Raw genomic sequence first — 16,272 nt, 5'->3', positions numbered from 1 at the left:
GTTTATCTCTCACAAATACCTGGTGAGCACATACACTTTATGAAAATTATCAGTGGAAACATATTCTGTTAACAGTTTTGTAACAAACTTAATATTTTTGTACATAAACACTCACTTGTATGAAAGTATGCTTTGTTACTATATTGTCATGAGGAATGACTTGTTTATACTATTTTCTGTCACATAATTATGTTTCATGTGTAATGCTGTTCTAATCTGTGGGGTGTATCATCTTTTCTTCTTCAACTCCAACACTCCGAATTTTCTATTTCATTTTTTACTTATCATCATAGTACAAAGCTATTCTTCCCCCTGTCCACATGCATATATACCTCTATTGCTGAGATCATTCTAATTTACCGTGTCAATACTTGGCATTGTTGACTAAAGCCTATTTTATAGGAGAATCTGGGAAACAAGGTATATATAAGGCTCAAACCAACTTACCAATGTATAAAACCTATTCATATTATTGTCATGAGGTGTCTGTCACTTATGTACCAATTTACCAAAGTATAATGCTCAACCATAATTCTTGTGATATAAATATCTCTTACGAACCAATTACTAATGTATAATGTTCAACCATATAATTGTCATGATGTATCTGCACTTATGAACCAATTTACCTATGTATAATGCCCAGACATAATTCTTGTTATGTTACAATCACTTATAAAACACAACCAGTATGAAGTATAAATCACTTATTCAAGTTATTATGTACTGTCATTCAAAGTAATACGTAACTGCACTCTTATGTCTCATTCCGTTATTGTTAGCACTTACTGTGAAGGGAAAAGCAACAACTATGTTGCACAAATATTCCTGAAAAAATACATTAATTAATGTTTGAATGATTGTAAATGTGGGAAAATGATGTTGGAAGTGTCTTGACAAATGAAAAATGGCAAGATTGGACATTGGTCACACATTTCATTCTATATATGTAGGGTGAATTATGTTAACTGCTGAGGAACTATACTCCAAGAATTTACTTGTACTGTATTGTAATAATATATTTGTTATTCAATACTATATGTAAATGTCAATATAAATTACAGATAATAGTGCCACAGCACTTGAAAATTTTGTATTAGTTTGATTTTAGTGATATGTTATCAAAGACAAGTTAAAATTGAAATATGAGATTTAAGATAGGAAATGAAGTATGAACAGTTGGAATTTTGTTGAATTTAACTATTCTATTCAAAACAATCAATTACACAATATATATGATGGTCATAAGGAGTGGAGTATGAGCCACATTTCAGGTTTTTGCAATGAAGAACTTCCGATGAGCAGAGATCTACAGTGTATTTCAGTTCAGTGTTCTTCAATGCACATATAGGAGACTGTTATATTATGGTCTAATACTAGGTGTACCTGCCAAAGATAGGAGGTGGCTAAATACAAACTAATATGGATTTTGAGTATTGTGGTATCTGATACTAACGCTCGTTCCACAGTGCATTGCCAATATTGAGAAAGAGTTATACACACCAGTGTCTCTAATGCACTCAAGAGAACCTGGAGGATCTAATGCTAGACATAAATATACATAAACAAGGCCAATTCAGCTAACTACCAATAGATAATTTTTCTGATTTAAATAGATTTACCTCATATTCATGTTGCAATACATGCTGCAGACAAATCCTGCAAATTATCTTGTCCTTTCTTTGTGCTATTAATTAATATTTTGTTTAATCTAGTTGAAACTGATGCAAAATAATTAATGATAATTTTACATATTTGGTTGCACATATCTTTCGCAGATTGTTTGTTCATCCAGTTGGTTGTAAAATGAGTACTGTTAGGTAGACCTGTCAGAAAAGGTTTTGTCCAACTTTCAGTTTCACAAATCCTTTTGGAAGTTGTTGAAATGTAATAGTCTAATTGAAACCCATTTAAACATGTAAATTTTAACCATAAACAGTAATTTCTGACACAGAGATGTATGGAAATATATACTTGTGAAAAAGTTACAAAGAAGATAATTATGGAATTTTAATTAAACTAATGTGTAGAAGCTTTGTAAATGAAGATAACATTTTCCATGAAGGGAACCTCTAGTAATTAATAAAAAATGTAAATGTATTAGTGTAACTTCTTATTCCAGAAGTTATTCTTGAATAAAATAACAGACATGTACTAATATCGTAGTGTACTAGCTGTTCTGAAATAAACATACATTTATATATGTATTTTCAATTTTTCTAAGTCAATTTTAATTGTTAATTAATCAAAAAATGATTCTAAACAATGCTGAAGATTGTTCAGGATTGTTAAGAAAGTATAAATAGTTACAGCCATGTTAGCAAAGGGAGTCAGTACTTTGTGTGATGTTGGACAGAAAACATGTAGCTTGTTGAGTAAGATTCATTTCATAATTGGAAGTATGTTAGAAATTATTTGAGTTTTGTAAATAAGGTTGGATTTTTAAAATAAACAGTATTCTGAAACTTAATACTTCATTATTATTCATTTGACTTATAGTCAACTTTTACAGTTGTTGTTTAATAATCCGGCACCACGGCTGCGGCAGATATGGTCGAGTACAAACCCCCGATTTCAGTTTTAACTTTGAAATAAGAAATGATATAAGCTGTCAAAATGCAGGCACTGTTGATGATTAGTGGACTTTGTAAGGTCAAAGGTTTGAGCCATCAGCAAAGTGGAGATCAACATCCAGGAAGGTGGCACACTTGGTTGCAGAGGGCCACATCAAGTGAATGGGAGAGAAGGTGGTAAGGCTATAGAGAAATGAGGGTAGGGTGTCTTGCTCATGGGTCCACATCATGAAGATGATATCCATATACCTGAACCTGACAAGGGGTTTGTGGTTTTGGGAGACCAGGAATGTTTCCTCTAGATGGCTCATAAAAAGGTTTGCATAGGGGAGTGGCATGCAATTTAGCCATGCCATGGATTTGTTTATTTATCTTCCCTTAAAAGAGAAGTAATTGTGTATGTGAGGATGTAATTGGTTAGACTAAGATAGTGTGTTTGGAGTCAGAAGCCAGTTTGGAGAAGTCATGTTTGACAGCAACAAGGCCAAGGACATGAGGATGGTGAGGTACTGGGAGCTGGCATTCACAGTAACGAGTAGTGATCCAGGAGGTAGAGAGGTTGGGATGATGGAGAGTCAGTGAAGTTGGTTAATATGCCTGACATGCTCTTCTTCATCAACAAGATCAGAGTTTATTCAGTACAAGATCAATAACTAGCTATAATGGGGCATCCAGGATTGTTGAGTGTGTGGATTTTGAGATGCGTGTAGAAGGTGGGTGTGCAGTGTGTCATCGGGCTGGGAAGGGGTTTGGACTTGGGAGAGTGGTTTTGGATGGGCCTAAGGATTTCAGTCAGAATTGGTGGTTATGTTGGACTTCTGAGATGTGATCACTACGGGAAAGCTTCTAGATGGAGGAACTGGACAGTTGGTGAAACACATCTGTCAGGTAGTCACCACGGTTCATCACAGTGGTGGTGGAGACTTTGTCTGCAGAGAGGATTATTAAATCAAATGAGAATCTGTCTGAGGGTTGTGAATGGCTGTTCTTTCTTCTGTTGAGAGTTTTGTGTTCTTAGGAAGGGACCAGGAGAAGGACGGTGACACCACGTTTAAGATACGTAATTCCTGGAAGGTAACCAGAGGGTGGTTAGGTGGGAGAGAGGAAGGGATCACAGCTGGGAGAGGCAATGTTTAATACTGGGATTAGGTTGGCTATAGTTGGAGGGATTGGTAGCAAAGAAGTGTTTCCACTGTTGGGATAAGGAGGAGAAGGGTAGGTCACAAGTGCCACTTTTCCATTTTAAAAATTCTTTATCAATTATTGAGAAATACCCCAAAATCCTAGTTTCTGTGTACCAAAAATGAGCTGTGGATTCCAGGATGGCTGTGCACAGCAAATGCCTGAAATTTTTACAATGTAACCTGATTTTGAACAACCCTGAAAATTTTATGTTTCTGATATAGACAGGTTCAAAGTTACCCTACTGGTACACACAAAATGTGCACATAAAACCTGGTGTGAGGCAAAAACGTAGTTTATAAAGTGATGTATCACAGAGAAATATCCTGTAAAGCATCTCTGTTATCATCAGAAGGTTTCCAAAACCGATGTTGTTGTACTGAAACACATGCAAAATTTTAGTGCAGGTTAAATCCAGTCTAAGGTGTAAAATTAGTATTACATTATTTCAATTTCATATAAGTAAGCTATCAAAATTTTACTAACTCAAAGTTCTTATCACAAGTGAGATGCCATGCTGTACCAGGGAAAAGAAAGGAACCAATGGAAAAATGCTCCTATTGGACCACAAAAAGGGCAAATATTCTCTGCTAGTCTTTTCCTTCCCTGTTCCACTTGCAGACAGAATGGGGAAAAATTACTGTCTATATCACTAGATATGAGCACTAATTTCTCATATCTTATCTTCATGGTCCTTATGTGAAATGTATATTGGAAGCAGTAGGATCATTCTGCAGTCAGGTTCAAATGCTGTACTCTAATTTTCTCATTAGTGTTCCTTGAAAGGAACATCACCTTCCCTCGAGGGATTCCTATTTCATTTTCCAAAGCAACTCCATAACAACTCCATAACACTTGCATGTTGTCTGAACCTACCAGTAACAAATCTAGCAGCCCATCTCTGAATTGCTTTGATGTCTTCCATTAATCCAACCTGGTGTGGACCCCAAACACTTGGGAGTGCTCAGCAACAGGTCACACTACAATCCTGTATCCATTCTGCTTTACAGATGAACCACACCCCTATACAAAAAAGTCAACCATTCACTTTCTGTACCACAATCCTCACATGCTTGTTCCATTTCATATCACTTTGCAATGTTATGCCCAGATATTTAAATCGTGTGTGCCAAGAAGAACATTACTGAAGCTGTCTCGGAAAATTACAGGTTTGTTTTTCCGACTCGTCTGCATTAACTAACATTTTCTACATTTAGTGCTGCTGCCATTCATCACACCAACTAGAAATTTTGTCTAAGTTATCTTTCATTCTACAGTCACTCAATGATGACAAATCCCCTTGCACCATAGCATCATCTCCAAACAACTGCAGATCACTGCCCACCTTAACCACCAAATCATTTACGTATACGGAAATTAATAGCAGTCCTACTACACTTTCCTGGGCCACTCTTGATGATGCCTCTGTCTCTGATGAACACTTGCTGTTGAGGACAACATACTGGGTTTTATTACTTAAGAATTCTTCGAGCCACTCATATCTGTGAACCTATTACATATGCTCATACCTCCATTAATAGTCTGCAGTACATAAGGAATTTGCCTGTTGCCCTTCATTCATAGTTCACAGTATTTCATATGAGAAAAAAGGAAGCAGAGTTTCACAGGAGTGATACTTTCTAAAACCACACTGATTTGTGGACATAAGCTTTTTGGTCTCTAGAATACTGAATACATTCAGGCTCAGAATATGTTGTAGAGTTCTGCAGCTTACTGATATTAAGGATGCTGGTCTGTAATTTTACATCTCTATTCTTTTGCCCTTTTTATATAATGGAGTTACCTGCACTACTATCCAGTTGCTTGGGATTTTGAGCTGGGTGAGAGATCACAATAAATGCAAGTTAAGTAAGAGGCCAATGCTATAGATTACACTTTGTAAAATCAAACTGGGATTCCTCCAAGACCTGGTGACTTATTTGTTTTCAACTCTTTCAGTTGTTTCTGTATGTCAGTGATGCTTATTAATATGTCATTGATTCAGGATTCTGTGCGATGTGACTGGATGGAAGCCTTAGACTCACTCAGCAATTTTACTTAGGACCAGAATTTTCTTGGGTTCTAGGCCAGATCTTTTGCTACAGTCCACATTTTCTCTTTAGAACAGAAAGCAACAGCCTTTGTTTTCACAACATTTTCCAAATTTTGTTGCTAAACCACAGTGAGTCTTAGTCAATCCTTAATCAACTTACTAGGCACATATTTGTTCAGAACATGATTTACAATCTCTTTATACTTTGCATATAATTCCTCTGTACCCACTATACTGGAATTAAATGATTTCAATTCATTATTTAAGTGAGATGATAACAATTGCTTATTTGCTCTTTCTAGCAGTAAGACTCTGCTAGCATTCTTGACTGATTTATTAACTTTCATAACCACTGTCACTAGGTGACATGATCACTAATCTCTCTCTCTATACTGATAACATCAGTAAGGTCCTATCTGTTTGTAGCTACGAGGTTTAATATATTCCTATTGCCTGTAGGCTGCTGAGCTACCTGCTCAAGACAGTTTTCAGAAAAGTGTGTTCAAAAGTACTTCACAAAACTGCCTGTCTGCCCCCCGCCACAGCTGCAATGAATCCATAGATTTCCCAGACTATACTTATTAGGTTAAAGCTTTCTCTAACTAGAACTGCGCAACTGCACAATCAAGGTCTTTACACACTATTGACTATAGATTTTCTTTGAATGCCTCTAGAACTGTCACATCAGAATTGGGTAACTGGCAAAAAATGCAACAATTAACTGGTCTTTTCTTCTCATCCCATCCAGTAAGTCTCTACTGCCTTGGAGTTCTGGGCGACTTTTCCAAACTCTACCCCTTATCCTAAATCTTTCCAGTTCCTTTCCCTTCACCCCTTTCCTTCCTCTTCAACCCTTCTGTCAGGAGGAGGAACCAATGGCTCCAAAAGCTTGCACAAGCAAAGTATTTTTTAAGTGTGTCCCCTCCCTTTGCCGCTTGGTGAGTAGATTTTTTTTATTTGTGTAATTACATTATATTGTCAACAATTAACTTCTGTTTCAACTACACCTGTTATAAATGGCCAGGTAAATTCACTGTTACACTCTATAGATACAATATTTTTGTCAACTGCAGTGAACCCTCCCCCTCCTGTGGTGGTTAATTTGTCCTTCCAATAAATGTTCCATGACTCGCTAAATATCCCAGAACTTTCTACTTCAGGTTTTAGCCAGCTCTCTGTTCACCAGAATAATTTGAGCATTAGAATTTTCCTGGAGGACAGTAAATTCAAGAACCTGGTTATAAATACTCTGATATTTTACTGATAAAATTCTGACAAGTCTATGTGATTAAAAAAATTATGGCACATGAACATATTCACACTTTTTTATGCCGGAAGAGGAGACAGTGGCAGTGGGAAAGAGATGGAGAAATAATAAATACTGGAAAAGAAAGTCTGAAGGAGACAGTGGCTGTGTGAGAAAAAGAGAGGGACCCAGTGGCAGTGGAACATAATTGACAGTGACAGAACAGTACTAGGAAAAGACTGAAGGAGACAATGCCTCACTGGAGAGGAATAAAGAGAAGGAGAATGTGGAAGTATGTGAGAGCCAGTGGTAATGAGACACAGAACCTACAACAACGACAATAAGGAAGAGAGATATAGTGACAATGAGAAGAGGCAGCAGCAATGGAAAGAATAAGATAGTAGCAGTAAGAGAGAGCAAGATGGAGACAGTAACGGTGAGATGAGACACCAGTATAAGGGCAGAATGAAGAAACGGTGGCTGTGAAACAGGAGGCAGTGACTGTTAGAGATACACAAAGAGATAATGACATTGCAGTAGGCTGAATGAGTGGGTGAGAATGGGCAAGTGGGACCACCTTTTTGGAACCCATTCCACGAGTTGCTTAGTAGGTTGCTTGTATTTACAGAAGAATGATTCTGTGCAGTCTATAATTACTCTCAACTAACTTGCCAAGCAATGTTGCAAATGAAACTGGACTGAAATTATTTAAGTCAATTATTGCTCCCTTTCTAAACTCTTGTCATATCTAAGGTTTTTAAAAGGTCATGAGCAGTACCCTGGCCAACTGAACTGTATATTAAATGTGTTAAGGGTTTTATTAATTCATTCCTGTATTCCTTAAGTAATTTAGATGACATGTTACATGTGCCCTGATTCAACAATGAATAGCAGTCTACAGGGGAATGGGACATTGTGTTCCCTGAATGCTTCCTTGGCAGCTTAGTCAACTTACTCAAATCTCCAATGCCTATGTGCCCTGGGTACCCAGCAGAGTAATATGAGCTTTCCTTGTTCTTGAAGAATTATAAGTGTGTATTCTATTGTGTGCTCTATAGGCTCCATTGGCCAGCCTAATTGCATCATGGTGCACCATATTATGAAAAGAAGGGTCAATTGCAGACCTACACAGCATGCACCCATAATCAAGCCGAGCTCACACATTCATACTACTCTCATGAAAAAGAGCTATAATTGATTAATTTTAAAGTGTAATGCCTTTTCTTCCATATCTATCAATGAAATATGAGGGCACAATGAAAAGTAATGCCTCTGAATTTATGTGAAAACTGTGAGACTTTTTAACTAAAACAAGTGTTATTAAGATTCTACATCTTTATTCTCAATTTTTTCATATTTATCTCACAACATAGTTACTGTGGAGACAAACATATTTCTCCATATGAGAGACCAGTTTATTGATTCTGTCACTGAAGAATGTTTGTCTTTGTTGAAGGAGTCAGAACCTCATTTCTGCTTGCACCACTTCATCACTATCTAAGTGAAGTCCTCCAAGGTGCTCTTTAAGCTTTGGAAACAGATGAAAATCTGATGAGACCAAGTCGGGACAGCATGGATGATCATCGATGACACTGAACCCAAGGTATCAGATTGTTGCAGATGTCACAGCACTCTTGTGTGGATGAACTCTTCAAATTTGAAACACTATTATAGCATGCTGTTTCTGATGCACTGACATTGTTACATTACACACCACAATGTTACACACTACAATTCAGAGCCCTTTAATGGCAGAGACATGATGAATTAAGTTGTAGAATGTTAATAATGTTTGTTTTACTTAAAAAGTTTTAATATCTGGAGGCATTACTTTTCAGCATACCTTTGTATGTTATCACTTAACTCAGATGTAATGTTTTAGCAACATAAGGGAGTATCAACCAGGAAATTTTATTTTGTGGCACTGTTGTTGGTATGCAAAATATTTACAGTGCTCTGAAACTGATGTCAGGTGGAGAACAGGGGATATGTCGTTATTCTGCATCTCCAGATGCAAACCTAGGATGGAGCAATGATTTGTAGGAGAGGGGAGGACATATATACTGCATGCCTGTCCTGAGGTGGGATGTTCATCAGCACATCTGGTAAAGGAAACATGATTGATAGCTGTTTATGCCTTTTGGAGACAGAGATCCAGCCATACAACAAAGAATCATTTTGCCATTAATTATTCTTCAGAAAATGAAGACAGACCTTCAAGTTTTGTGGATTGTGTGTAATAATTCCCCTGTTTAAGAAAGGTAGCAGGTGGAAACCCACCAACTATAGATGAATAACCCTATTGTCTCGTGGACTGAAAATACTTGAGAATATCATAGAAAAGAGACTGAGAACTATCATAGAACCACAGCTGGAGGAGGAACAATATGGCTTCAGAAGTAAAGATCAACAATAGATCTAATTTTTAGCACCTGCATGTTGATGGAAAAGCATTGGGAGAAAGGCAGGAACCTGATCATTGTATTCCTGGATACAGAAATAGCCTGTGATAGTGTAATAAGAGATAAGACCTGGGAATGCCTGAGGAAAAAGAATGTGCCTGAAGGACTAATAAGAAAAAATCAGATGTCATACAAAGACTGTAATAGCTGTGTACAAATTGGGGAAGGGCGATCATCATGGTTTGAGACCAAGAGTGGAGTTCAGCAAGGAAGTGCACTGTCCCCACTACTATTCATCACTGTTATACATACTATAATGAAGGAACGTTGAGGAGAGATCAGGTGAACTGAATGCATTCACCTTTGCTGATGGTATCGCGATATGGGGTGAAACTGAAGAGGAAGTGCAGATCAGACTTTATGAATAGAAATCTAAGTTCCAGGAATATAACCTCAACATCAGCAAGACCAAGACAGTGGTGATGGCAGTCAACAGAGGTGGATAACCAGGAAGTGTAAAACTAGGAGACCACCAACTATACCTTGGAAGTGTAATCTCCAGTTATAATTTGGTCAGAAATGAAATCATCAACAGAGTGCAAAAAGTATCTGAATTCTACCAACAAGTAAGATCACTTTTATGGGAAGACTTGATTTCAAAACTGGCCAGACTGATGATGTTTAATAGCTTTTTCATACAAATATTGACTTAAGGTATTGAAACATGTACCCTAAAAAGAAGAAGAATAAGAAGAAGAATAAGAAGAAGAATCATTAAGGCTGCAAGCATCACAGATAAAATTTCTTAGATCCACCATCCAGAAGATGAACATGGGCAAGTTAAGGAATGAGGAGGTGCGGAAAGAAGCTGGGATAAAGACATCCCTATTAGATCGAATTGGCACATCTAGACTTTGATGGTACAGGCATGTGATGAGAATGGAGCCAACTATAACAGCCAAAATAAATTTGGAAAGAGAGGTGAATGGGAAAAGACCTCAAGGAAGACCTCAAACTTGATAGATGGTCTTGATTAAGGCTGATCTAGTTCCCAGAGGATGGACAGTGGATGATGATCTCTGGAAACAGGTGTATTTGGACAGGTCAAAGTGGAAGAGGTTCATTACCAGTACCTGGGAAACTGGAACTGTTAAATTATAATGATGATGATGAAGTTGCTATTTATTCTTCCTGAATTTATTTATTTTTATTCTTATACACACTTTTTCTTTGTTTTGCTTTACTACACGTCCTTTGACTGTCTTAAATGCAGTCTGGGTTTCTGTAGAGTTCATAGACAGCCTTTCACTTACTATTTCATCTGTGATAATTTCAGAATTTTTAAGAGTGTAATCCAATCAACGTTTCTAAAAGCTTTTTCAAAACCTGAAAATGCTATAAATATTTTAGCAACATAGCCAAATGACATATGTTTGAAGGTCTATGGAAGTAGTACATACATAATGCAAACCTGTAACACCTATTAAACTTTATGCAAAAGAATCCATATGCAAATTTGTCAGAACAGTTCTTTGTATTGCATCTGCAATCCTGGAGTTGGAACAAAAATAGCAGATGAAGTTGGTTAGTAACACTTGTCTTCTGAATTTGAATGTACAGTCATAACAAAATGACACTTAAAAGCTTTCAGAACACAAAATAAATTTTCAGTATTATTAACTATTGCCTTAAATGAAGTGCTCTCTAGAAAAAATATAGAAATACTTCATACAGACATTCTTATAAGGGAAAAACTGACATTTTTGTATCAGCATAGTTTTGCACCATTGTCTTAAGATAATGGTGCATTGTTGCACATGTGTGTACAGTCTGATAATCCTGTTCCCTCACAAAGTGTTGTAATTGTGCATTATGAGGAACACAAATTATTTGTGATACTCACTTTTAATCTCAAAAGCTTCTGCATCAAGAAGAAGAAAATTTCCTTTTCCTTCATCATTGCTGTCACCCAATGTAGATATCATTATTTCTCCAGTTGGAAGACAATGTGTCGTGTGAGGTGCAGTAACATCAAGTTGACTTATTATATCTTGAGGATCTACAACCTTAAAAATTCATGAATGGCATCAGTTCACTACAGTATAGGAAAACAACAAAACATAAATAACTTTTAATACATGTCTAATACAAAATCCACTTTGAAGAAATGCAAAATAAAAGGAAGACAAACTAGACTGCTGCTTTAGGACAATACATTCGTGGTTTCCTTCCTTTTTTACTCCACCTCCATCAACTTCATGTTAACAGTGAAAAATCAATTTGTTTATTTTGGTCCAGTTTTCCTTCCAGCCATGAAATCCCACCAATATATCCTCAGTCTTCAGGTTAATGCCTGCTTTCTTTGCTGTGACAGTGTCCCTACCCACCAACCCATATATAACCTGAACTTTTCTTAACCAGATCACAAATTTGGTCCTTGTTATTCCTCGTTAAGTTTCTGATAAATATAATCCTCTCATAAGAGTTTCTTTGTACAAGTTGTGCCTCAGCACGGCTACAATCTATCAGATATGAAAACCAGCAGGAAGCTTCATCACACAAACTGTTATGGTCTTCCAGTATCAGATGAGAAGATCTTAAAATTAGGTGTGACCTAGCACTGATTGCTTTCTGTTTTATCCATTTCTGCTGAATCACCACATCAAATGTGTTATAACTTAAAGTTGAACAAATATATTTCAAGGAAGATGCAATACATGAAAGTCACAGATCAAGTAAACAGAGTAAGACGTGTGTACACTTTAACAGTCAAATCATAATTGAGTCTGAGACTAGCGGCTGCTGGCTGGCTTGCTGGCCGCTTAGGTGGTGCTGCTGCTGCTGCTGCATGGCTGTCAGACAGCGCCACATGTAGAGGACACGCGTAACTGCGCGGCGGCACTTTGACAGATCGATGAGTCACAACACTTTTCCCCCCTTTGAAGTTTTTGCACAGGTCTTGATGGAGGTGGCCTGTAGATTGCTAACATCCATAGGTGTTGTTTGACTGGCCGTAAAGTCTCTAGGAGGAGGCTTCCCGTAAGAACGGAAGTGTCCCCGATGATAACAGGTCAAGATGACAGGAGACGTGGGGGTCAAATATGCTGGGGCCCCGTGCACCAATCTGCCCATTATGGAAAGTCCAGTTGTTATAACAGGAGACATGGGCGATGTGTCCGCGTCCATAGGAGAAGGAGGCGAGTAGAGTTGCTCCGACAGATGATGGTCATCTGGTTCATGCATGGGCGCGTCTCCTGGTGGCATCAGTTCTTGTGCTGGCACCGATATGATGGTGAGAGGACTGCATAGTGAGTAATGAGAGATTCCAGTATACCGAGCATCAGGTAGAGCCGAAGGTGGTGTAGGGGCATCCAGAACAGGCGTTGCCGGCACATGAGGCCAAAGCTGGTCCGAATGACGCACTGCAACACCCGTGTCCATCTGGATTTCATACAGGCATTGGCAATGGTGTCGTAAGATGCGGCCAGGACTCCATTTTGGCTGCCTGCCATATCCCCGTACCCATACAAGGTAGCTGGCGGTGAACCGGCCAACCGAAGGCACCTGCAGCCCTGAGGTGGAAGGCCGCAGAAGATGAAGTAGTGTGCGGGGCTGTCAGCCATGTAAGAGCTCAGCCGGGCTGTGGTCGCCCATTGGGGTGAAATGGTAAGAAGCCAGAAATTGGAGAAGTGCATCAGCAGCAGCAGAATAAGTCAGGAGTTTCCTCATCTGAGCCTTAAATGTGCGGACCAGTCGTTCAGCCTCTCCGTTTGACTGTGGATGGAACAGAAGGGCCATGACATGCATGACGCCATGATGGCCACAAAAACCTGCAAAATCAGAAGAGGCAAATTGCGGACCATTATCAGTAATAAGATTAGAGGGAAGGCCTTCCAAAAAGAAAATGCGAGCTAGAGCATTGGTGGTTGGCGTGGTGGTAGGCGACGTGCAACGGACAATGAAAGGAAAGTTAGAGTAGGCATCAATAACGAGAAGCCAATAAGCATCCAAAAAAGGTCCCACAAAGTCAGCATGAATACGCTCCCAGGGCTTCTCAGGTGAAGGCCACAGTGACAAAGAGGACTTTGAGGTGGCGGCCTGTGACACACAAGGGCCGCAGGCAGCGACCATGTGTGCGATTTCAGGGTCGATACGGGGCCAGTACACATGACGGCGCACCAGAGATTTTGTGCGAGACACACCCCAGTGCCCTTGGTGAAGGAGGCGCAAGACCAAAGCACACAAAGACGCAGGTACCACAACACATGGCGAAGCATTTTCAGTGGAAAAGAGGATAACACCATCCCTAGCCATTAGGTGGTAACGCAAAGCATAGTAGTTCCACAACGGATCAGAAGTATTAGCAGATGGACGATCTGGCCAACCCTTCTGAATACAGTGTAAAACCCAGGAGAGGATAGAGTCAGAACGCGTAGCAGCCGGCAGCCGGTCCCCGGTGATGGGGAACTCGTCCACAACCCGCTGATCGGCAACATCCAGGTGGAAACACAAAAGTTTGTCCCTATTGAATGCCAGATCAGGACCCATGGGAAGGCAAGACAGTGCATCAGCATTGGCATGTTGTGTAGTCAGCCAGAAATGAATCTCATAACTGAAACAAGACAAGTAAAGAGCCCAACACTGGAGGCAGTGTGCAGTCTTGTCGGGAAGTGACGTTAATGGATGAAACAAGGAAACAAGTGGTTTGTGATTCATAACAAGATGAAATTTGGATCCATAGAGAAAAACACCAAATCTTATGAAGAGCATAAATAATGGCCATAGCTTGTTTTTCAATTTGAGAATACTTTTGTTGGGCATCCATGAGAGTTTTGGAGGCATAAGCAATGAGTTGTTCAGAACCGTCAGAAAAATGGTGCACAAGGACTGCCCCGACCCTGTATTGAGAGCCATCTGTGGCAAGAAAAAGATGTTGGCCAGGTCAATAAGTAGCCAGGCACGGGGCCTGTTTCAGCATAGTCTTCAATTTCTGGAAAGCCACATCGCATGACATGGATCAGTGAAAAGGCTCATTTTTATGCAGCAGGTGATGCAACGGCTGAGCCACCGAAGCAGCAGATGGTAAAAACCTGTGATAGTATGCATTTTCCCCAAGAAGACCTGCAGTTCCTTAACAGATGAGGAAGGGCATCAATCACAGCAACAGTTTGCTGAAGTGGACGAATACCACCCTGAGATAGTTGAAACCCCATGTACGTGATAGGTGCCTGAAAAAATTTTGATTTCTGAAGATTACACTTAAGACTGGCAGTCTGTAAGACATGAAAAAGTGTGTGGAGATTTTGAAGATTTTCACCAGTGGTGGAGCCAGTGACAACAATGTCATCCTGGTAATTTATACACCCCGAGACAGTGAGGAATAATTGTTCCAAAAATCACTGAAAGAGAGCAGGGGCACTGGCAACCCCGAATGGCAATAGTTGGTATTGGTAGAGGCCGAAATGCGTGTTAAGGACCAGAAACTGCCGAGAAGCAGCGTCAAGAGGAAGTTGATGATAAGCTTCTTACAGGTCAAGTTTAGAAAAATACTGGCCTCCAGCAAGTTAAGTGAACAATTCTTCAGGTCGAGGCCTAGGGTAAGTGTCGATAAGGCATTGAGCATTTACAGTGGCTTTGAAATCGCCACAGAGACGAAATCCATGAAAGGAACAGAGACTTCCATGTTTGTTCATCTGCGACATGAAATGCTAAGAAGTGCTGTCGAAGAAGTTTTTCGTAATCAGACCAGTCTTCCGCCGTCTCATCGTAAGGAGGAAAAGTAGGTAGAGACAACAACAAGACGCGCCCCGCATTTGATGCCACGTCGAATTCACGAATCTCATTTGTGAGAAGCATTTGCTGTTCTATGAGATCTTGCAATAGTTGCTCTAAAGTAGCCATGGAAACATGTGGGTCAACGATGGAAAAGAAAAATCATACCTCGTCGCCAATTGGTATAACTTCAAGTTGAACAAATATATTTCACGGAAGACACAATATATGAAAGTCACAGATCAAGTAAACAGCGTAAGACGTGTGTACACTTTAACAGTCAAATCATAACTGAGTCTGAATCTAGCAGCCGCTGGCTGGCTGGACACTTGGGTGGCGCTACAGCTGCATGGCTGGCAGACAGCGCTGCATGTAGCGGATGCGCTTAACTGCGAGGCGGCACTTTAAAGATCAGCAAGTCACAAAATGATTTTAATTTCTTGGTTTTGTCAGTGTTTTCACAGTCAGTGCGCATCCCCTTATCCTATGACAAATGAGAACACTCAGGGATTTGGAACAAGTGAAATGACACACCACTGGAGGCTACTTCTGTAAAGTATATTAACAAGCAATAACAATTGGAGCTAATCCACTCAAATTAATAATTATGTAAATTAAAATAATTCCATTTTTTTCATGCAACTGAGCTTATTAATTGCTCAATTCTTTATGTTACTCAAGACAGAAGTGCCATTCCGAAATATCATAAAGTTAACATAACCGTAACACAGTTTGAGTGTGTCTGTTCTATCCAGTTTTTGGACCCATTATCCATTCCAAAATTTCACAAAATATTAAGCAACAGTATGCTACTGGGGAATATGATTTCTTGAAATGGACAAAAATGAATTCAAATGAGAAAGAACTGCTGGCCTGGACTTACCTTGAGGAGGTGAAATGTGTAGTACTGCATACCGGTACTTTAAAGTAAAAATGGCACACCATCATAGCTTTCAGAACTAATAATTCTTTCCTCACAGATTAGAGAGGAATAGTATGGTGAATATTAAAAAGGAAATGGCAGGTCACTTGCATCCCAGGATG

General features: G+C 39.2%; 1 protein-coding gene across 1 annotated transcript in view; it reads right to left on the bottom strand.

Moving 5' to 3' along the window:
• The window catches only part of LOC126354843 (methanethiol oxidase-like), a 161,045-nt gene that overhangs the window by 51,669 nt on the left and 93,104 nt on the right, over positions 1-16,272 (bottom strand). The window contains exon 4 of the mRNA XM_050004822.1: positions 11,360-11,522. Coding sequence (XP_049860779.1) covers positions 11,360-11,522 — 163 coding nt within the window. The remainder of the gene's footprint in view (positions 1-11,359; positions 11,523-16,272) is intronic.

Source organism: Schistocerca gregaria, chromosome 3, assembly GCF_023897955.1.
Source record: "Schistocerca gregaria isolate iqSchGreg1 chromosome 3, iqSchGreg1.2, whole genome shotgun sequence".
Taxonomy (NCBI): Eukaryota; Metazoa; Arthropoda; class Insecta; order Orthoptera; family Acrididae; genus Schistocerca; species Schistocerca gregaria.
Note: the sequence above shows the minus strand (reverse complement) of the source record. Positions and strands in the feature narration are given on the sequence as shown.